This window comes from Mobula birostris, chromosome 17, assembly GCF_030028105.1.
Source record: "Mobula birostris isolate sMobBir1 chromosome 17, sMobBir1.hap1, whole genome shotgun sequence".
Lineage (NCBI taxonomy): Eukaryota > Metazoa > Chordata > Chondrichthyes > Myliobatiformes > Myliobatidae > Mobula > Mobula birostris.
In genome coordinates this window covers 34,864,681-34,888,071 of record NC_092386.1, presented here as the reverse complement: position 1 = coordinate 34,888,071, position 23,391 = coordinate 34,864,681, and the positions used below count along the sequence as shown (strand labels likewise).

General features: G+C 39.9%; 1 protein-coding gene across 5 annotated transcripts in view; it reads left to right on the top strand.

The window, feature by feature from the left end:
- Positions 1–23,179, top strand: part of LOC140211604 (retinal dehydrogenase 2-like) — a 79,425-nt gene extending 56,246 nt beyond the window's left edge. For all 5 annotated transcript variants that reach the window (XM_072281502.1, XM_072281504.1, XM_072281506.1 and 2 more), the window contains 6 exons: positions 1,999–2,101; positions 7,082–7,266; positions 14,452–14,616; positions 15,467–15,624; positions 15,739–15,813; positions 22,816–23,179. In XM_072281502.1, coding sequence (XP_072137603.1) covers positions 1,999–2,101; positions 7,082–7,266; positions 14,452–14,616; positions 15,467–15,624; positions 15,739–15,813; positions 22,816–22,888 — 759 coding nt within the window. In that variant the 3' untranslated portion in view covers positions 22,889–23,179. The remainder of the gene's footprint in view (positions 1–1,998; positions 2,102–7,081; positions 7,267–14,451; positions 14,617–15,466; positions 15,625–15,738; positions 15,814–22,815) is intronic.
- The last annotated feature ends 212 nt before the right edge of the window (positions 23,180–23,391 follow it).

Genomic DNA, 23,391 nt, shown 5'->3' with positions numbered 1-23,391 from the left:
ATTGTATTAATACTGACACACCCCTGCAAATTTACCATTCACCCGAAAGCAATAATATAGTTTACGCTCACACCAATATAATGAATTAAAATTGTATTGACAAAATACTTTAAACTACAACAAACAAAGTAAAGTAAAGGGTCCATTTTATATATATATAATTATAAGGGTCCATTTTATATATATATATATATTTATGTTTGTTTCACTTCATTTACTCACAGTACCAAAAAGGTTCTGCACTGAAGAACCAGTCCAATTGAAACATAAATACTATAAATATACATGTAACTTCCAAGGAAAAAGGCATCAAACTTTCTCCAATATCGTGTGGTAGCTAATAACTGAAAGTTATTTGCACATTCTCCATGAAATCATAGCCTACATGAGGATCTTCTGACATTAGTATCTGTCCTTGAATGGAAAATCCTCCAAAAAGTAGTGGATACGGCTCAGCCCATCATAGCTAAAGCCCTCCCAACTACTGGGCACATCTACATGAAACTCTGTTGCAGGAAAGCAGCATCCATCATCAGGGACTCCCACCACCCAGGTCACACTCTCTTCTCGTTGCTATCATCAAGAAGAAGTGACTACCCCCTCAACATTAGGCTATTGAATCAAAGGGAATAATTTCAGTCATCTTCACCTGCCCAGTCATTGAAATTGTCCCACTACAAATAGACTCACTTTCAAGAAATCTTTATCTCATGTTCTCAATATTTATTGCATATTAATTTATCATTATTATTTCTTCCTTTTTGAGTTTTGCACAGTTTGTTGCGTTCTACACTCTAGTTGAATGCCCAAGTTGGGTAATCTCTCATTGATTCTGTTATGGCTATTATTCTATAGATTTATTGAATATGTCCCCAAGAAAATGTATCTCAGGGTTGTATATGGTGACATACATGTACTTTGATAATAAATTTACTTTGAGCTTTTGACCTCTGATTTTGGAAACTATCAGATTGGCATTAAACACAGGTGAAGACATGTTCACCCAAAGATAAGGCTTTGGACCTTTTCATTTTATTCTTTATTCACTTAATTCTGTTGCGCTCATTTACACACAGTACAATGGGTGTACAATATTGTCACTCAAGTTCTAGCCATTTCTTTTATGTGCTAACAAATCTTGTACTTCCACCTGTCTACGTTAAGCTGAGCTGTGCAGAAACAAAAGTCAGAAGAAGAGGACTTCTGAATGCCCATCACTATTCACTGTCAGCCTTCCTCGCACCAGCATGTAGACATTAAGGTCCATTATGATATACAGTTGGTAGCAGATTAGAGAGCTCTTCACAAAACAATTCACAGAGCTTAAATGAGCAGGAACAGGTCCAAATTGAAAGGATAGCTCAGGAAATTGTTCATTAGGTAAGCAGTTTAAGCATAATCTTTTCTATAGCTACCAGGCTTAATGCAGCTGACTTCCTATTTCGGCACACTGCATTATATCAGAGGGTGTGAAGAAATACATTATATCTTACATAACGTTCGGATATTTGAAAATGACCCTATTTGTCCCTTCTTGCAGGAGTCATTAGAAGAAGCCAATGGAAATCAGTCAAAAACAAATATTCCACTAAACTATTCTTCACCAGTCCGCAGATACCTCTAACATCATCCCCCTGAGATCAGTTTAAATTGGCATATAATAAAAAGTAAAGCTAAGATCTTCTAATCTGACAGGTTCAAATATATTCTGCAAAGATAATGCAGGTCTTCCTAATTATCACAAAGATAATTAGGAAGATTTTTCAAAGGTGGTCGTCTCCATGTGGTTAAGCAATTTGCAGAAATGTGACCATATTAAAAAGGAAAAAAAATGTTTTCCAATTACAGTATTGCTGCCTTTCTCTGTTTGCCTCTGAAATATCATGCACTAAATTTCAATGCTATTACTTGTGTATGAAACATTTTAGTACAATGAATGGTCAATATTTTTCTTATGCTGTTGTCATATTCATATGCATAATTATTATTCCCACCTAGACTGGTAAACTAATACAGGAGGCTGCTGGCAAGAGTAATCTAAAGAGAGTAACACTGGAACTTGGAGGGAAGAGTCCAAACATCATATTCGCTGATGCAGACTGTTAGTACTTTAAGTTATTTAAAATAATGTTTCATGGTTATTAGATAACTCTAATGTATTTTTATTTGCTGACAAATTAGGGGATATTGCCAAAATTGTACTATTGACCATGCCTGTTTTTGAGGTGCCTTAGCTTATTTTTATTGAGGGATACAGAATGATCTGAGACAAAGGTTCAAATAGGAATGGTGTGTGATCTGGACAACTACATAAATCAGTAGCATTTCCATGACTTTGGTACCCTTGTCTTTCATGGTGATAGATATCAAGAGCAGGAAAGCAGCTCATGAAGCATTTTCAAATGTTGCAACACTTAAACTAGATTGAGCACACTGTAACTAGAGTGCGAAGATGCAATGAAGATAGCCAATACCAATGGCAAGAGCACCAATTATACAGACTTCTCTGTTCCTTGATGGTGTTGAACAAGTTTTGCTGTAGGTGAAAGAAAGGGCTGGGCAGGTTTTTCTTTGTAACAATTGCCCATTATCTAGCATTCTGGAATGTAGATGTCAGACCAAATGGGCAATTTCTTCGTGTTCCTCTATGGAGGAATGTGTTCTTCATCCTTGTGTACGCTTATGTTTTTTTTTCAGAAGTAAAATTACTGAGTTTATAATTTTGCTTTGGAATTTACATGCAATGTGGTGGATTTGAAAGGTCACCCCTGTAGAAAATTCAGAGCTTCAGAACTTCAGAATGAGGGTTATGATCACCGGCAAATTTGTTAACTTAGCAGCAGCAGTTCAATGAAATTAGTGATTAAAAATCGTGCAAAAAACAGAAATACTGTGTATTTAAAAAAGTGAGGTAGTGTCCAAGGGTTCAATGTCCATTTAGGAATCGGATGGCAGAGGGGAAGAAGCTGTTCCTGAATTGCTGAGTGTTTGACTTCAGGCTTCTGTACCTCCTAGCTGATGGTTACAGTCAGAAAAGGGCATGCCCTGGGTGCTGGAGGTCCTTAATGGTGGACGCTGCCTTTCTCAGACACCGCTCCCTGAAGATGTCCTGGGTACTTTGTAGGCTAGTACCCAAGATGGAGCTGACTAGATTTACAACCCTCTGCAGCTTCTTTCGGTCCTGTGAAGTAGCCCCTCCATACCAGACAGTGATGCAGCCTGTCAGAATGCTCTCCATGGTACAACTATAGAAGTTTTTGAGCGTATTTGTTGACATGCCAAATCTTTTCAGACTCTTAATAAAGTATAACCGCTGTCTTGTCTTCTCTATAACTGCATCGATATGTTGGGAGCAGGTTAAATCCTCAAAGATCTTGATACCCAGGAACTTGAAACTGCTCACTCTCTCCACTTCTGATCCCTCTGTGAGGATTGGTACATGTTCCTTTGTCTTACCCTTCCACAAGTCCGCAATCAGCTCTTTTGTCTTACTGACGTTGAGTGCCAGGTTGTTGCTGTGACACCACTCCACTAGTTGGCATATCTCACTCCTGTACACCCTCTCGTCACCATCTGAGATTCTGCCAACAATGGTTGTATCGTCAGCAAATTTAAAGATGGTATTTGAGCTATGCCTAGCCACACAGTCATGTGTATACAGAGAGTAGAGCAGTGGGCTAAGCACACATCCCTGAGGTGCACCAGTGTTGATCGTCAGTGAAGAGGTATGTTATCATCAATCTGCACAGATTGTGGTATTCTGGTTAGAAAGATGAGGATCCAATTACTGAGGGAGGTACAGGGGCCCATATTCTGCAACTTCTCAATCAGGATTGTGGGAATGATGGTACTAAATGCTGAGCTATCGTCGATGAACAACATCCTGACGTAGGTATTTAGGTTGTCCAGGTGGTCTAAAGCAGCAATCCCCAACCACCAGGCCGCAAGGAAACCTTTCCTCATTCCCTGTCACGCCCACTGTTGAGCTTGAACGCACGTGCAGTCATTACCCATGCGCCATCCATGTCAGCGCAGGAAGGAGATCGACTCCTCGAGCTTGCAAATGACGGCGGGCTCAAAAGCATGTTTGACATAACATCTCTGCCGGCATTCTGGATCAAAGTCAAGGCTAAGTATCCTGAGATAGCCACAAAAGCACTGAAAACATTGCTTCCATTTCCAACATATCTCTGCAATGAATGCAACGAAAACTAAATTGCGGAATAGACTGGACATAAGGAACCTCCTTCGAGTATCATTGTCTCCCATCACCCCTCGATAGGACCATCTTGTTGCAGGAAAACAAGCCCAGGGCTCCCTCTGATTCAGTGATATTGGTGTGTTGCAATGATTTTATATGTTCATACGAGGAAAATATGCGCTGTGTGTTTAATATCCAAACGTTACTTAAAATGTTATGATGCTATTGACTTATATAACCATATAACAATTACAGCACGGAAACAGGCGATCTCTGCCCTTCTAGTCCGTGCCGAATGCTACTCTCACTTAGTCCCACCAACCTGCACTCAGCCCATAACCCTCCATCCCTTTCCTGTCCATATGCCTATCCAATTTTTCTTTAAATGATAATATCAAACCTGCCTGTACCACTTCTGCTGGAAGTTTGTTCAACACTTACTTCAAGCCCCTGTCCTCCCCTAATAATTGACTTATCACTATATTCATGCGAGGAAAATATGCGCTGTGTGTTTAATATTAAATTTGTTGGGTAAACCCTTTTAGAAACAAAATTGAGTGTATTAGCCACTTATCATCTATATTCCAGTCGTGATGAACACCACCCCCCCCCACCCCCTGAACAGAATCGCCAAAAACAATTTTTAGGAAAAAATCGGCACGTACACGCATGCGCACACAGGTGCCCGCGCAAGGCTTCATGGTCATTGTAGTCTTTCTCGGGGTAAGCACAACGTATTTGACTGCTACTCTCGTCCGTTGGCAACCCTTCCCACCGCCCCTCCCCCCCCGCCCCCCCCCCCCCCGGGTCGGCCGGTCCGCAAGAATATTGTCAATATTAAACTGGTCCGCAGTGCAAAAAAGGTTGGGGACCCCTGGTCTAAAGCCACGTGGAGAGCCACTGAGATTGCATCTGCCGTTGACCTGTTGTGGCGATAGGCAAATTGCAATGGGTCCAGTCCTTGCTAAGGCAAGAGTTCAGTCTAGTCATGCCCAACCTCTCAAAGCATTTCATCACTGTAGATGTGAGTGCTACCGAGTGATAATCATTAAGACAGCTCACATTATTCTTCTTAGGCACTGGTATAATTGTTGCCTTATTGAAACAATTGGTAACTTCCACCCATAGCAGTGAGAGGTTGAAAATGTTCTTGAATACTCCTGCTAGTTTTTTTGGCACAGGTTTTCAGAGCCTTACAGGGTACTCCATCTGGACCTTCCGCCTTTGCGAAGGTTCACTCTCTTTAAAGACGGTCTAAGATCGGCCCCTGAGACAGAGATCACAGGGTCATCAGGTGCAGCAGGGATCTTCACAGCTGTTGTTGTGTTCTCCCTTTCAAAGCGTGCATATTAGCCAATTTTTGAATAATTATCCCTTTAAACAATTATCAGTTGCATGTATAGTAGGCAACAATTAGGCACATTTGGAGATTAACGTCAATGACAAAGATAAAACCTACAGTGTTTGTAATCAAATTTCAATAATACATGCTATTCCTGTGAAATATGCCAAAACATCTTGGAAATTTATAGATAACAGTTGCTATAAAGGTAGACAGAGCTGTAGTCTGATTGTAGGGCTTTTGTTATACAATAATTTATTTTGGTTTTTCACCATTTATATGCTGGAGCACAGCGACTGATGAATTTGAGATTCTCAAAATTACTGCTCTGCAGAACATGTTACTTTAGAAGTCTGCTTTTAATACATTAATAGTGCTTAAGATTCAATCAGTGATTCATTAACCTGAAAACGGCAGTTACAGATAGTTGCCAAGTCTTTCATTCTCCCTCCATTTTGCTGTTACCCTTGTGAAGTATATTTATGTACAGATGATGCCAATATTTAATCTATGATGTAATATTAAGAGCAAGATCTTATTGATCCAAATCTGACTTTAAAACTACTTTACCAGGGTAATTTATCAAGATCAAAAGCACTCAAGGTACCAGAGCTCAATGCATTTAGCTGAGTTAACTATTTAACCCTGATACATGATTGATGAACTAACCACATTTTCATCACTCTCAGTTGACATAAACTTCAACTGATGAACTAGCCTTTGATCTCCAAGTACACTGTGAAACTTGTCACCCTCTGTTTAACAACCTGACAATGAACAATACCCTATTCAAAGGGCTCTGCCCTGTCAACAGTAATAATGCTACTAAGAAAATATTGTGAAATGATAGATTATCTGAACCTTCTCAATGAAGCGAGGGATAGTACACATTCTTCCAGAATTTCCATCTATTGTGGGTGAAAGATCAACAAGAACTGTTGAATGTGATTGTGAAAAGTTATGCCATAGAAACTGAATTTTTTTGAAGTGAAGTATAGCAATAGGTGATTTATTTCTATAATGAATTCCATAATCTATTAACTAATAACTTCATACATAGAATTGTAACAATGTCTTCAATGTTCATGTAAATATAGAAAATAGATAAGGAACAGGTCCTTTGGACCATTTTGTCTTTGCCCACCATGATGGCAATCTAAACTAATCCCAATTTACTTGCATAAGGTGCATACCTCTCCATTCACTGCTTCTTCATTTGACTGTCTGAATAAACTACTGTGGATGTTGCTATTCCATGAATAGATCTAGTCAACTTGAATAATTTGAAAGTCAACTTGATTGAGAATAACTAATTTATCATCAAATTTATGACTTGGTGTCAAAGGACATCAATGCATATTCTGTATGATGACATAACAGTACTGTTTAAGGATTCTAAAAAAAATCCCATAGGGCTAGATTTCATTTTAATTCCGGATTTGCAGACGGATAAATAAACTAAATTTTTCAAGATCCCAGAATGATATTGCATGTTTTCGGGAGTGAATGACTATGCCAACCTGACTTATATTTTGCAGTGGACTATGCCGTGGAGCAAGCTCATCATGGTCTGTTCTTCAATCAGGGACAGTGCTGTTTGGCAGGATCCAGAATATTTGTGGAGGAATCAATCTACAAAGAATTTGTTTGCAAGAGCATCGCCCTCGCACAGAAGTATGTTATTGGAGATCCCCTAAATGAAGCCGTCACCCATGGACCACAGGTATCACAGAAAAAGTAATACCTGGAGTATGTTGTGGACCAGTGGTACATGCTTTTTATGGGTAGATGGACTGAAAACCTATGTAAATTCTGAGGGCCATTCTCATGAATCACGCTTTTTTTTAACCAAACAAAGCCATGTGTCTGACATTGGAGTGAATCTGATGGAGCTGACCTTGTTTCTGTTTGGACTGGAGCCAAGCAATTTGATGACATCATTTGAGTGAAATTATTTCAAGGCCCTTGTCAATCCTGGAAATTAAGGAACAATGCAGGCTTTTTTGATCCTAATTGTCTGTTATGTTCTTTAAAATATTGACAGCTTTAAAAATTAATTCTAATTTTATGTATTAAATCAATAATAAATTACTAATTTACATTGTGAAAATACAGACTATAATGCAAGCTATAATTATCTGGCAATTTCTATCTCTCTGCCAGAGGTCAAATACTGTATAATGAAAGCCAGTGGTTGGTTCCATTGTGATTGGTAACAATTTGCCAAAATATTACTTGGCAGTGTAAGATCCGGGCATGGTTCAGGTTAGCTGATTTAACTCACGCTCATTCTCCCTCATGAGCACACACCCTGCACCTTCCATCTCCATTCCCCAAAAAACACAACAAACAATCTGAGATTTTGTGAGATCTTGTTTGCCAAACCAATAAAGAATAATGACTATTCTGTAAACATCCTTACCAAGTTTTAATGGCTCATGATCAGACATGAATTCTCAAGGTGAGAGAGTCAAAGAACCTACAAACTAAATGTGAGTTTCTTTGAAGGAGGAATTGGTGCATTTCTAGTTAACCATGTACTCCACATCACCCCATCTGAAGACTTTATTCCTTGCCCTTTGTTGACTGGAACCAACAAAGAATTAGCAACACAGTGGTACTAAAACAGCTCTCCAATGGTCATTGCATAATCAAAGACTTTTCTATTATAAACATGAGAAATTCTGCAAATGCTGGAAATCCAAAGCAACAGACACAAAATGCTGAAGGAACTCATCTGATCAGGCAGCATTTTTGGAAGTGAATACACAGTCAACGTTTCAGAATCAGAATCAAGTTTATTATCACTGGCATGTGTTGTGAAAATTGTTATCTAAGCAGCAGCAGTTCAATTCAATACATAATATAGAAGGGGAAAAAAACAGTATTAATAATAAATAAATAAGTCAATTACGGTATATGTATATTGAATAGATTAAAAATCATGCAAAAACATAAATAATATATATTTAAAAAGTGAGGTAGTGTTCAATGTCCATTTAGGAATTGGATGGAAGAGGAGAAGAAGCTGCTTCTGAATTACTCAGTGAGTGACTTCAGGCTTCTGTACCTCCTACCTGATGGTAACATTGCGAAAAGGACATGCCTTGGATGCCGGAGGTCCTTAATGGTGGAAGCTGCCTTTCTGAGACACCGCTCCTTGAAGATGTCCTGGGTACTTTGTAGGCTAGTGCCCAAGATGGAGCTGATTAAACTTACGACCTTATGCAGCTTCTTTCAGTCCTGTGCCGTAGCCCCCCACCCCCCATACCAGACAGTGATGCAGCCTGTAAGAATGCTCTCCTCAGTATATCTCTAGAAGTTTTTGAGTGTATTTGTTGACATACCAAATCTCTTCAAACTCCTAATGAAGTATAGTTGCTGTCTTGCCTTCTTTATAACTGCTTCGATATGTTGGGACCAGGTTAAATGCACAGAGATCTTGACACCCAGGAACTTGAAGCTGCTCACTCTCTCCACTTCTGATCCCTCTATGAGGATTGGTATGTGTTCCTTCGTCTTACCCTTCCTGAAGTCCACAGTCAGCTCTTTCATCTTAGTGACACTGAGTGCAAGGTTGTTGCTGTGACACCTCTCCACTAGTTGGTATATCTAGTTGGTGAATTGATTATGGGGAGCAAGGACATGGCAGACCAATTGAATAATTACTTTGGTTCTGTCTTCACTAAGGAGGACATAAATAATCTTCCAGAAATAGTAGGGGACAGAGGGTCCAGTGAGATGGAGGAACTGAGCGAAATACATGTTAGTAGGGAAGTGGTGTTAGGTAAATTGAAGGGATTGAAGCAGATAAATCCCCAGGGTCTGATGGTCTGCATCCTAGAGTGCTTAAGGAAGTAGCCCAAGAAATAGTGGATGCATTAGTGATAATTTTTCAAAACTCGTTAGATTCTGGACTAGTTCCTGAGGATTGGAGGGTGGCTAATGTAACTCCACTTTTTAAAAAAGGAGGGAGAGAGAAACCGGGGAATTATAGACCGGTTAGCCTAACGTCGGCGGTGGGGAAACTGCTGGAGTCAGTTATCAAGGATGTGATAACAGCACATTTGGAAAGCGGTGAAATGATCGGACAAAGTCAGCATGGATTTGTGAAAGGAAAATCATGTCTGACGAATCTCATAGAATTTTTTGAGGATGTAACTAGTAGAGTGGATAGGGGAGAACCAGTGGATGTGGTACATTTGGATTTTCAAAAGGCTTTTGACAAGGTCCCGCACAGGAGATTAGTGTGCAAACTTAAAGCACACGGTATTGGGGGTAAGGTATTGGTGTGGGTGGAGAATTGGTTAGCAGACAGGAAGCAAAGAGTGGGAATAAACGGGACCTTTTCAGAATGGCAGGCGGTGACTAGTGGGGTACCGCAAGGCTCAGTGCTGGGACCCCAGTTGTTTACAATATATATTAATGACTTGGATGAGGGAATTAAATGCAGCATCTCCAAGTTTGCGGATGACACGAAGCTGGGTGGCAGTGTTAGCTGTGAGGAGGATGCTAAGAGGATGCAGGGTGACTTGGATAGGTTGGGTGAGTGGGCAAATTCATGGCAGATGCAATTTAATGTGGATAAATGTGAAGTTGTCCACTTTGGTGGCAAAAATAGGAAAACAGATTATTATCTGAATGGTGGCCGATTAGGAAAAGGGGAGGTGCAACGAGACCTGGGTGTCATTATACACCAGTCATTGAAAGTGGGCATGCAGGTACAGCAGGCGGTGAAAAAGGCGAATGGTATGCTGGCATTTATAGCGAGAGGATTCGAGTACAGGAGCAGGGAGGTACTACTGCAGTTGTACAAGGCCTTGGTGAGACCACACCTGGAGTATTGTGTGCAGTTTTGGTCCCCTAATCTGAGGAAAGACATCCTTGCCATAGAGAGAGTACAAAGAAGGTTCACCAGATTGATTCCTGGGATGGCAGGACTTTCATATGAAGAAATACTCGTTGGAATTTAGAAGATTGAGGGGGGATCTGATTGAAACGTATAAGATCCTAAAGGGATTGGACAGGCTAGATGCAGGAAGATTGTTCCCGATGTTGGGGAAGTCCAGAACGAGGGGCCACAGTTTGAGGATAGAGGGGAAGCCTTTTAGGACCGAGATTAGGAAAAACTTCTTCACACAGAGAGTGGTGAATCTGTGGAATTCTCTGCCACAGGAAACGGTTGAGGCCAGTTCATTGGCTATATTTAAGAGGGAGTTAGATATGGCCCTTGTGGCTACGGGGGTCAGGGGGTATGGAGGGAAGGCTGGGGCGGGGTTCTGAGTTGGATGATCAGCCATGATCATAATAAATGGCGGTGCAGGCTCGAAGGGCCGAATGGCCTACTCCTGCACCTACTTTCTATGTTTCTATGTTTCTATCTCACTCCTGTACGCCCTCTCGTCTCCATCTGAGATTCTACCAACAATGGTTGTATCATCAGCAAATTTATAGATGGTATTTGAGCTATGCCTAGCCACACAGTCATGGGTATAGAGAGAGCAGAGCAATGGGCTAGGCACACACCCCTGAGGTGCACCGGTTTTGATCATCATTGAGGATATGTTATCACCAATCCACGCAGATTGTGGTCTTTTGGTTAGGATCCAATTGCAGGGGAGGTACGGAGACCCACATTCTGCAACTCTCAATCAGGATTGTGGGAATGATGGGAAAGAAGGACGAGATCCTTCTTCAGGACTTTTCTATTATCTATTTATAGTCTATTGTTGACAGTTATTTCAGCACCAGGTGGCGTCTTCCTGTTGTAAGACCCACAAGAGTCAAGCAAATCATATATGTCACAAAGCACGGAAAAAGCCATAACCTGTCAACTGAGCAACTTCTTGGTGGTCTACCTGACTAATGTTTAAAAGATCTGAAAGTTTACACACCTCATGGAGGAATATATGCCCTAACAATTTGACCAATATAGTCATCTATTAATACCGGAGAGGGCTAGAAAGAAATCTCTAATGACTAGATGTGGCTTGCAGGCTAATTGCTGGGCAACGAAGCAAGAGTTAAAAAGAGCTAAATAAATATGATGAAAGACTTACTTAACTGCAGAAAGTATGTTCCGCTCAGCACTCTCCATAATGTAAAAGATACATCTGCAAACTTATCCAGAATTTGCTATTTAAATATAGGTGTAATATCAGAGTTTCATGATCAGTGTTTGTTTGAAATAAAGATATATTAATTTATCATCCCAATATATACTTGTTGGGTCCTAAATATCTGTTCGACATAGAAAATAAATTTTTGTACCTTTTCCATTTAACTAAGAAGCTTTATCTTTGTGTATCATTAACACTAATCTATAACAACATGAGAATGGAATGAGGTTATAACTGTGGGAGAATTTATTATCAGCATTTGAGTTTGGATACACTGCTAGAGTTTGGTGAGAGAAATTCAATAATTACAATATATTACCATTCCAAAGCAATAAGATATAAAAATCTGTTAAATTAATCTTTTCCCTGAGACTTGCTGCACAGCACTAGTTACAGGCCTCCACCTACTACCGCTCTCTGGCATCTCCTATGAAACCAATGGCAAATCCAATTTACTACTTCATCCTTAATAACAAGTGACTGAACCTTTTTGACCAGCCTCACATGTGGCACACTCTAAAAATCTTTAAGCATGTCCTCCAGTATCTTAGTACTCAGTATCTGCTCTTACTGTCACTCGCTTTATTGTTCCCTGGCTCGTCCTTTAACCATTCTTAAATCTCAGATTTTCTCACCAATAGACTGACCCAAGTTAGTGCAGGTCGGCAACAACTTCTCTGCCGCACTTACCATTAGCCGGGGTACTCCGTATGGCTGTCCGTTTAGTCCCCTTGCTGTACTTTATACTTAACACTAAATACAGCTCCAATTCCATATTTAAGTTTGCTGATGTCACCACTGTTGTTGGCCAAATCAAAATTGGCATATAGAAAGGAGATTAAAAATCTGGTTGAATGGTGTCACAAAAACAACTTCTCACTCAAAGTCAGCAAACTAAAGAGCTAATTATCAACTACAGGAGGTTCATGAGCTGTCCTTATTAGGAGAACAGAGATGGAGAGGCTCAGTAACTTCAAGCTCCTTGGTGTTATCATATCAGAGGATCTTTCCCGTTACCACCATGTAAGTGTCATCACAAAGAAGGTATGACAGCACCTCTACTTTCTTAGAAGTTTGTGTAGATTTGGCACATCACCAGAAACTTTGACAAACTTCTATAGATACACAGTGAAGAGCATCTAGCTGGTTGCATTCCTTCTGATGCACCTATAGGATTGAAAAAAGGTACAGAGAGTGGTGGATGCAGCCAGTTTATCACAGGCAAAGCACTACTCCACCATTGCGTACATGTATATGGAGCACTTCCACAAGAAAGCAGCATCCATCATCAAAGACCCCTCCACATAAGCGGTAGGCCCCACACCAGCAGGTTCAGAAACAGTTATTACCCTACAACCTTCAGGCTCCTGAACTGGTGCGGATAACTTCACTCACCAGTACTCTGAACTGATTCTACAAGCTACAGACTCCCTTTCATGGACTCTTTACAATTCATATTCTTTGTATTCTTTTTTATTTGCACGGTTTGTCTTCTTTTGCACAAAGCTTGCTTGTCAGTTTTTGCCTGTTCATGTATATATTTTTTGCAAAATTCCCTTGTAATTTTTTTCTCCAAATGCCTAGAGGAAAATGAATCTCAGGGCAGTATATGGTAACATGTGTGTGTACTTTGAATGTTGAAATTTAAGTAAAGGCACAACATTAGCCAACTTTTGGTCTTCCCATATCCCACATCTATAGCTAAGGATGATACAAAAATCTCTGGACCTAGCAATTACTTCTCTTGCTTCCCCAAACATCCTTGGGTATACTTGCTCAGGACCCAGAGATTTATCCACCTTATGTGCCTCAAGACAGCCAACGCCTCCTCTTTCATTATATTGATGTTTCAAGAAGTATAAGCAGAGTCACTGAAGATTTTTAAAACAGAGATGGATGGATACAATAACCACAGTGGTGAGGTGTTACTGCAGATGGATGAGAATGCTGATATTCTGTGTGTATTTAGCAATATTTCATCCACATTACCTATTGACTGTATAGTCTGCAACATAAGGCAGGATTTATAATTAATCAAAGCAGAGACAAGCAACTTTTTCTGAGCAGTGATCCAGCGGTAAATCAGAATATATTCATCTGGGAATAAATTTTCTAGTCATTAAATGGAGCCAAATAAATAGAGGCTGGGTTGGAACTGAAGCTTGGGCTAAGGGTTCCAGGGTCTGTTGAAGGCAAAGTTTCTCATATAAGAGAAGATAGGGATGGCACAGTAGTACATAGAGTAGAGCTGTTATTCCCCCCTCCTCCTAGTTCCAGGATCCAAGTTCAATTAGGTTCTATATGTTTGTGGGGTTTGTATATTCTTCCTGTGACACATGGGTTTTCTCCAAGTGTCTGAAAATATTTTTTAACTTAAGTAAGAAGGCAATCATTCAAAAGCTTTTAACAGGCCCAGTATAGTTTAAAATGTTCTGACTCAAATTTGGAACAAATCTTGACACAAAATTATATCAATATGAGCTTAACACACAGAAAAAGCTGTGTGTACATTAAGTGGTAGCTTAAAGTTAATGAGATCAAAAGTTGAACCCGAATTAAAGAATCAAGTTTTCTATGAATTTGGTTTTGGCAATTGGAATTTGAAAACATGTGCAAACAAGACAAGTGTTATTCTTTTCATTGTAGTACAGCACTCAAGTTATTTTTACTTCTCACATTGATTTTGTACAGAATGATTCCTCTACAAAAATTATCCAAGATAAAGGCATTGAATGTCAAACAGCATGATGTATTTATTCGTTTCTTTTTCTCTAATAACATTTTGACAGATTGATAAAAAGCAGTACGATAAAATTCTCGATTTAATTGAGAGTGGGAAGAAAGAAGGAGCTAAGCTGGAATGTGGAGGTTTGCCATGTGGAGATAAAGGCTTCTTCATTCAGCCTACAGTTTTCTCAGAAGTTACAGATGAAATGCGCATTGCCAAAGAAGAGGTAATACAGCTATTCACGTCAGCCTGTAAAACAGATACATATTTCAGACCCATATTCCCAATCAATTCCTTATTGAAGAGAAGTTTTTTAGTGTACAATTTAATGGAAGTAGTAATTTTCTTTCTCATTTCTTTAGTTCTGGCAGCACAAAGTGTATAAGAATGCTGACCTTGACTTATGTTTGATTCCAGTCTTCTCTCAATCAGTGAGATTCCCCAGTCTCGCTGATTAAAAGGCAAAATTTCTAATGGTGGAGTTCCCCCTGAATGGAAGTGCTGCTGGCAAGCTTCTATCTAGCAATGGAAAAAAAACAGCTCCTGCTACCAGCCACGTAATACCACTTAAAGAGTCATTGTATCTGCTGTTCCAATTGTTGAAAAAAAGTTTTTAAAAAAAACTTTAAAAAGATGGGAATATTGAGAAAAATAGTTTGTACTGTAAAGATCTACACATTACATACAGATTAGATTATGTTTTATTCATGGTAACCTTGAACTAATATTTGTTCATTACTCCAAGGCCATTGCAAAGTTCAATGTTTGTTCAACCAAGTTAGTCAAACATAGAGTACACGAGAACAGAGAAGAATGACAACTATTGAACTTGGGAACATGATGCTGCCTAAGACAATATCATTTTGATTGGCATCAACACAGATAGGAACCATAGTATGCTAGTTTTATAAACTGTCCAGCATTGGGGTCAACTACCTGTCAATTGGATGTTTTCAAATTATAAATATTAATTATTAATGCATTCATGATATCACTACTTATAATGTAAGGAACTGGAAAATAATTATGCGTATACAGTATATTTACAAATTATTAACAACTTTAAAATAAAACAGATCTTTGGACCGGTGCAACAAATAATCAAGTTTAAAACAGTTGAAGAAGTCATTAAGAGAGCTAACAACACCCACTATGGCTTAGTTGCTGCAGTTTTCACCAAAGACATCAATAAAGCACTAACCTTGGCTTCAGCTCTTCAAGCTGGGACTGTGTGGTAAGCATTTCATTATAAATAGTACGGAGTATGGTAATGTTTTCCTGAGCTATATGTGAAATGTATGTTCTATTCAACTGAATCCTACAACTGAGCATGTTAATCTTTCCACAGGGTTAATTGTTACAATGCATTGCATGTTCAGAGTCCTTTTGGAGGATTTAAAATGTCTGGAAACGGTAGAGAAATGTAAGTATTAAACAGTACTCTTAATGAAATCTAAGGGTTAATGCTTTTAATTCAATTTAGATTTCACGTGGCAATGTACAGTAATATATAAAAATCTACAATATATACAAACCGCACTATGTTTTCAGACAACAGTAATCTTGAACAAACGATTTTTTACAATTCCAAGGCCCATTGCAAGATTCCACAGTCATCCAAGTCCATCGAGTACACGCTAGAACAGTGAGCACTGGCAACTAACTTGAGAGCATGGTGTTGTCTCATATAATGTTCACAGGAATCAATAAGACAAGAAGGTATAGTCTGGCGTCAGCTATATTATATAACAGAAATACATTAATTGTGTATTGCTGGTAGGAAGGATGTGAACTGGACATAAATAAGAGAGTTGAGATCGTAGAGTGAAACGACACAGAAACAGGCCCTTCAGCCCTATTTGTCCATGCCAACCAAGATTCCCATCTGAGCTGGTCTCACTTGCCTGAGTTTGGTTCATATCCCTCAAAACCTTTCCTATCCATGTACTGTCCAAATACCTTTTAAATGTTCTTAATGCACCTGCGCCTCCAAGAGGACCACAACCTTGTCGTAGGGTTTGGGGGTTTGCGTGCCTCAATGACCTGGACAGCTATGCTGGCTGGAGCCAGGGCTCCTGGTAGGGTCACCTATGCCAAACAAGTCAAACAGTAGAGGGCAGACTAAGGGTGGCCCACCCATCCTCCAGGTTCGGGGGTTCATCTCAGGGCTGACAATCTTGACTGGTAAAATAAAACTGTTTCAGAAACAGTAATGAAGAATCCTTCTACATCTGGATGCAACGGTATTCTTGAGTCTCCAGCTGGAACTAGCACGACTGACAGTAGTGAAAACCGAGCCGCTGACACGACGAAGAAAGACCTGAACACCACCAAAGATGGAGTACCTTCATTGCCGCCGTAAAATGCAGCGGCGTAACAGGCAGTAGGTAATGTTCCTGCTCAATCTCTTCCTCTGGCAGCTCATTCCATATACTGACCACTCTCTTGGTGAAAATGTTGCCCTTCAGGTTCTTATTTAATCTCTACCTTAAACCTTTGACTTCAAGTTCTTGATTCCCAAGCCCCGGTGGAAAAGACCACACACATTCACTCTGCCTATGTCCCTCATAATTGTATACACTGCTATAAGATCACCCCTCGTTCTCCTACAATCTGATGAAATACGTCCCAGCGTACTCAACCTCTCTCCAGAACTCATTCCCTTGAGTGCAGTGACCAAAACTGAACTGAATATTCCAAAGATCCTGCAAAGAGAATTATTGGAGTTAAGTAGCAAGTTAAAATGCAGGACCTCTGGCCTGGTAATCTCAGAATTAATCCCTACGTCATATGCTGGTGAGTAGAGGAATAGGAAGGTGGGCGGCTGAATTTGAGGCTAAGGAGTTGGTGCAGGAGGGAAAGCTTCAGGTATTGGGATCATGCGGATCCCTTTTTGGGTTCCTGAACAAGGAAGACAAGTTACACCTAAACTGCACCAAGACCAACATCCTTCCCAGGAGGTTTGCCAGTGCTACTCAGGAGATTTAAAATAATGAGGCAATGGCATGTGACCCAGAATGGTCATGCAGCAGGAGGTGAGACAGAATCATATGTAGAAAATAGAACAGGCACACGCAATGGGCAGAGCTGACAGAGACAGGTGGGAAAACACAAGAGCGCTAGACTCCTTTTACTTTATTGCCGGGAGCATTGCAAGAAAGAGAAAACAGGCTGAGAGCTTGGATCGGCATGTGGGGTTATGATATTGTTACAATCACAGACGCATGATTGAGGGAAGAGCAGGACTGGTATCTCAATGTTTATAAAAGTTTCTAGCATGACGGAGGGGGCACAAAATGGGAGGAGTCATTGTACTGCTGATCAGGGAGCGCAACACGGCAGCACTCAGGGAGGGGGACCTTGGAGGGAGCAGCCAATGAGGCTATATAGCACGGGTGCCAAACCTTTCTTACGCCATGTACTATAACCATTGGGAACCCCTATGAAATGGGGTCATAAAGTTTAACAGCATAGAAACAGGGCCTTCAGCCCATCACATCTATGCTGTCCATCATATCAGTCTGTACTAATCCCAATTGTCTGCATTAATTCCATTTCCCTCTAAGTCTTTCTCATTCATGTACTATCAAGATGCTTATTAAATATTGTTACTCTTCCTGCCTCCACCACCTCCTCTGGCAGTTCATTCCACAAACCAACTACCCTTTGAAAAATGATCTAGTGCTTTCCTGGCATATATGACGAATAAATTCCTCATCTGGCCTATTACGCATGATGTTCCAACGGAATGGCTACGAGGTGAACGAAATCAATCAGGCCCTTAAAAGGGCTGACAGAAAATCCAGAAAACTTAACCACGAGGAGGAACCCCTCGTTACCGCCTGTCTTCTCTATATTTCCATGGTTTATGGAAGGATCACCAAGATCCTGAAGAAATGCTGGATTAATACCAAACACAAGCCTGTAAGAAAGATTAAATCACAGTTTATGAGGGTCAAAGATAAGGAAGGCTGATGTTTACAGGATTCCCTGTGAATGTGGAGCAGCATATAGCGGCCGGATGCATCGCGTGGTGAAAACCCGCATCAGGGAGCACAGGAAATGTATTTGTTTGGGTTACCCAGAGAAATCAGTGGTAGCAGAACATTGCATTCGCAATGGCAATAGGGTTGACTCCGAGGGCACACACCTATTGTGCCTTGCCAATGGCCTTTGGACTGCCTGGTGAAGGAAGCCATTGAAATAAAACTAGAGAAAAAGAATTTTAACAAAGATGAAGGTCTTGCTCTAAGTTAGAACTGGAATTCAATTATAACAAGATGGGACAGCAGAAACCTGATTGGGCGAGGACTAACCAATCAGGAGGGATGGACAACAGGGGTATAAATACCACCGGACTAGACATGCCCAAGCATCAACCCTGATGAGGATGGCAGAGTTTGTCATCAAAACGTCAGTTAAAATCAATACACACATCAATGTTGCTGGTGAACGCAGCAGGCCAGGCAGCGTCTCTAGGAAGAGGTACAGTCGACGTTTCAGGCCGAGACCCTTTGTCAGGACTAAAATCGATACCTGTACCCAGCTGGAGCCCGAGAAGAGTTTATTCAACTACTCTTTGTATGGAAATACAAAGATCTCCATTAAACGTCGTGCCTCTCACCTTAAACCTATGCTGTGTACTTTTAGATACCCCTACCACAGGGAATAAACGCTGGCCGTTTACCCTTTCTATACTTATAGTTTATATACCTACTTCTCAGCCTCCTTCCCTCAGCGAAAACAGATCAAGCTTACCCAGTTTCTTCTGATAGTTCGAGCCTATGGGGTACCTATCAGTAAAATTTAGAAAAAAAAGAGAAGCAATCACTTTGACAGAGCTGTACCATAGGTCTCCCAATGGTCAGCAGTAAATTGAAAAGATATGTAGACAAATAGCCATAGGCTGCAAAAATAAAGGGATTGCAATAGTGAGGTATTTTGAATTCCTAGTATTGGTAAGGGGATTAATAGGTTGGAATTTGTAAAATCATTCAAGAGAGCTGTGTGTAGAGAGTTCTTCTGAGAAGCAGCCATGTTTAACTTAAAAATAAGGAATGAGGATATGCAGGTGGTGTAAGTGTCTCTGGAGAAACGTAAAAACAGTGAACAGAGTTCAATAAGTTTTAAGGTAGTCATGGGAGAAGGTATGGTTGGTCTTAGAGTTAAGATCATAAATTCAGTGAGAGCAGAATTCAACAAGAAAAAATGGCACTTGACAAATATAGTTTGGGAACAGATGTTAGAAGGAAAAACAACATTTGATAAGTTGGATTAAATTAAAGATGAAATAGAATGAACTTAGGGGCAGCATGTCCCTTTAGGCATAAAAAGCAAAGATGGTAACATTATGGTGCCTGAGTTAACATGGAAATTGAAGGTTTCATCAGCTACACGAAGGAAGCATACAGAATATTACGTGTAGGCATTAGGTATCAATTGAGGTTTGAGTTTTTAGGGGACGAAGGAGAGAACTTATAGAAATTCATCATCATCATGTGCTGTATCATATAATATAGATGATTATGGTCCCGTGATCATGATTGTTCTTGGCTAAGTTTTCAACAGAAGTGCTTTGCCATTGCCTTCCTCTGGGCAGTGTCTTTACAAGACTGGTGATGCCAGCCATTATCAATACTTTTCAGAGATAGTCTGGCTAGCGTTAGTGGTCATATAACCAGGACTTGTGATCTGTACCAGCTGCTCATATGACCACCCACCACCTACACCCATAGTTTCACCTAACCCTGATCAGGGGTGGGGGGGGGGGGGCGGTAAGCAGATGCTACGCCTTGTCCAAGGGTCACCCGAAGGCTAGCAGAGGGATGGACCACCTTACACCTCCTTTGGTAGATATGCAACTCCACCCTGCCACCCCTAGAAATTAGGAGTGCAAAAAGCAGACATTAAATAGCTTTGGCAAGCAGGATTAAGGAGAATCCGTATTTTTTAATGTATATTAGAAGCAACAGGATAGCTAGGGAAATGGCAGGTTCCTCCAGGGACAAAAAAAAGTATCTATATGCGGAATCAGGGGACGTGAGTAGAATCAAGGATGAATATGTCTCAAAACTATTCCAAGTGAGCAGAGTGACGGGTGAGAGAAAGGGGAGGGCTGCACTAATATTCTGGAACATGTCCAGTCCCTGCACTTACCTGTCAGGGGAAAGATGAATAAAATTGGCAACTTGTTCTCTGAAATTGCTTCTGAGCAAGCAACCCACCAACCCTCAGAAATGTTTTACCTGCCTGTGAGATATGGCCCAGACTAAACCAACAATCAAAATGATGAAATTACATTAAACACCTGGCATTATTTGTGACGTGCACAAATGAAGCAGTACAGTGGTGAAGCCAGAAGCTGCCTTACCCAGTAGCTAAGGTCCAAACCTCAGGCACTATCTGAAGAGTTTGAATATTCTCCCTCTGGGTGAGTCATTCTAAAGATGAGTGGGTTGGTAAGTTAATTGTCCCTAATGTTTAGGTGGATGGTTGAATCTAGCTTTTGTGGGTGGATTGTGGGAAGTTGATGAGAACATAGTGAAAATATTTTTTAGTTTATTGTACATTAGTATAAAAATGGGTGCTTGATAGGTTGGTTTCATGATGCATGTTTTATGTAAAATAGAACAGCTAAAATGAATAAATTTTAATTGAAATTAAAAAATAAAAACAATTAATTCATGTGATTTCTATGTTAGCAATAAATTACATCTGAGTTAACAATTAAATAGATTAATTTATATAATATAAATAACCTGAAACTTAACTCTCTCTCTTGAAGTCATTCCTTTCTATTGAAAGAAATGTACTGTTGCATCTATGCCAGGTCCAACCCAGAACAGGTTTAATGCTCAGGTGATCCACCTTAACTTCCAGGAAAATTCAGATTGTTTATGTTCTCCCACTTCCCCTGGATTCCAGCAATAGACTGTGATCAGAATGTGGCAAGAACAGGACTTCGATGTTGAAAAGGATTCAAAGGCCCACCTGGGGAAACATAGAAGTCGTGACCAACCTGGGATCGTCTTGCCACATTCTGGCCACAGTCTATTGCTGGAGTCCAGAGGAAGTGGGAGTACATAAACAAACTTAATTTTTCTGTAAGTTAAAATAATGAACAATAAACAAAAAATATTAAATAAAGGATCCAGCCAAAAAAAGGATTCAGGTTTATGAATATTGATAAGAAAGACTTGTGTTTGAAGCATGACTTCCACATTCCTTTAAGAATGTCAGCCTGCTGCCATTGTGGTAACATGGGAAATGTGTCAACTCCTTTAAAAACAGCAGGCTTCAACAAATGTGATAATATTCAAGTAATCTGTTATTAGTCATTTGGATTGAGGAGTGCATATTAATCAGGATCACAGTTTATTGCTCTGCTCTGAAATGGAGCCATGTACTTTATCTGAGGCATCTAATGTGTGTGCCAGTTTGATCTCTCATCAAAAAGGCAGCAAATCCATCATGCATAGTTGTACTGAAGCATATGCCTAGTTTCTTTTAATGCTGGTGACTGGAATAAGAAGCTAAACTGGACACCTTTGGATTTAGAGGCAAAAGCACTGCTGAATGAGTCCATGGGTAGACAGGTGCCCTTCTACCTACATCACAGAAAGATGAAGATGAATGACTGAGCTAGGCTTGGAGTCTGAACAGCAAAAAGGTTGAAAGGAATCCTTGCATCAACATAACCTCTTTCCAGGGCCAACACACTGTAAGGGAGATAATGTGGTCACTTAAGGCTAAAGAAGTGGTCATGAGCAAAGTTCTTCTATAATTGTATTCTCCAATTCTTGTAACAAGTAGGAAGACAGAACAAAAAGCCCAATGTTCTTTTCCTGCCCTCGCTCTAAAGGAATAGATGAGAATCATTTCCAACCATAGACAAAAAACCCAGTGCCCAGGTGTTGCTCTGCATTTGGAATGCTACTGCCTTGTTATTCTGGGGTTCAAAGGGCTTTGGAGACTAACCATTGTCTCTTCCATTTCCCTCTATATTTCAAGAGTGTCACCTAATTCAAGAGGGCACTCACCTATCCTCTAATCGATACTCCTTATGTGAAGGAGACATTGGACAACACTTACTTTGTAGATGATTTGTTATCTTGTATCAAAAAAATGTCTCTTTAAATCCCATCAGTTGTTTATTAAAAGCAACTAGCTGAATGGATTTTGTGCTCAAAAATCCATTCCACTGTCAACTCCGCTAATTCCATGTGGTCTGTGAGTTACTAGTTTTGAGAGTTTAGTCATAGCAGTCCTCCCACCAGTGGGTATAGATGTGAATGCAAACATATTTTTACATATCTCGGAAAAACTGGGCAAAAATATACAAATATCTACAAATATCAACTTATTTTCATCTACTTTTGCGTTAAGTACCAAATCAAAATTACCAAATAGAATTCTGTCTTTCTAGGGGAGAATATGGTCTTCAGGAATACACCGAAGTTAAGACCATCACCATCAAAATTCCACAGAAGAATTCTTAAAATATTGCACATTAAAATAGTTGAAGAATAGAAAGAGACTGTGATTTGAGATTTGTAAAGTCTAAAGTTAAACATCACATTTCATCTGTGTAGTTTCACAATAAATGCAGCAGCTGTACTCAATTCTCTATGAAAAAATGTATCAAAGTAGAATTTTGCTGTTAGTATTTACACGGCAAAACAACAATTAGAAATATGGTTCTACCATTTTATAGTTTGGAAGTTTTGTTTTGAGCATTTCAGGTTTTTATCACAATAAACGATTGATCTTATGTAACTTTGTCAATCAAACTAGAGGTCCGTTTCCTCAATATTTGCCTCAATTTACAAATCCATCAAAATAGCTTTGAAATACATTTACTTGTCTGCCTAGTGAAGTGCACATCTTTGCCCTGTATATTGTTTCTTCCTTTATTTTCCAATATTTCTTGATGGATAAAGGTAACATAAATTGTGTTTATGATATCAGAACAGAATGAATAAAATATAATTGCTTTGGCATC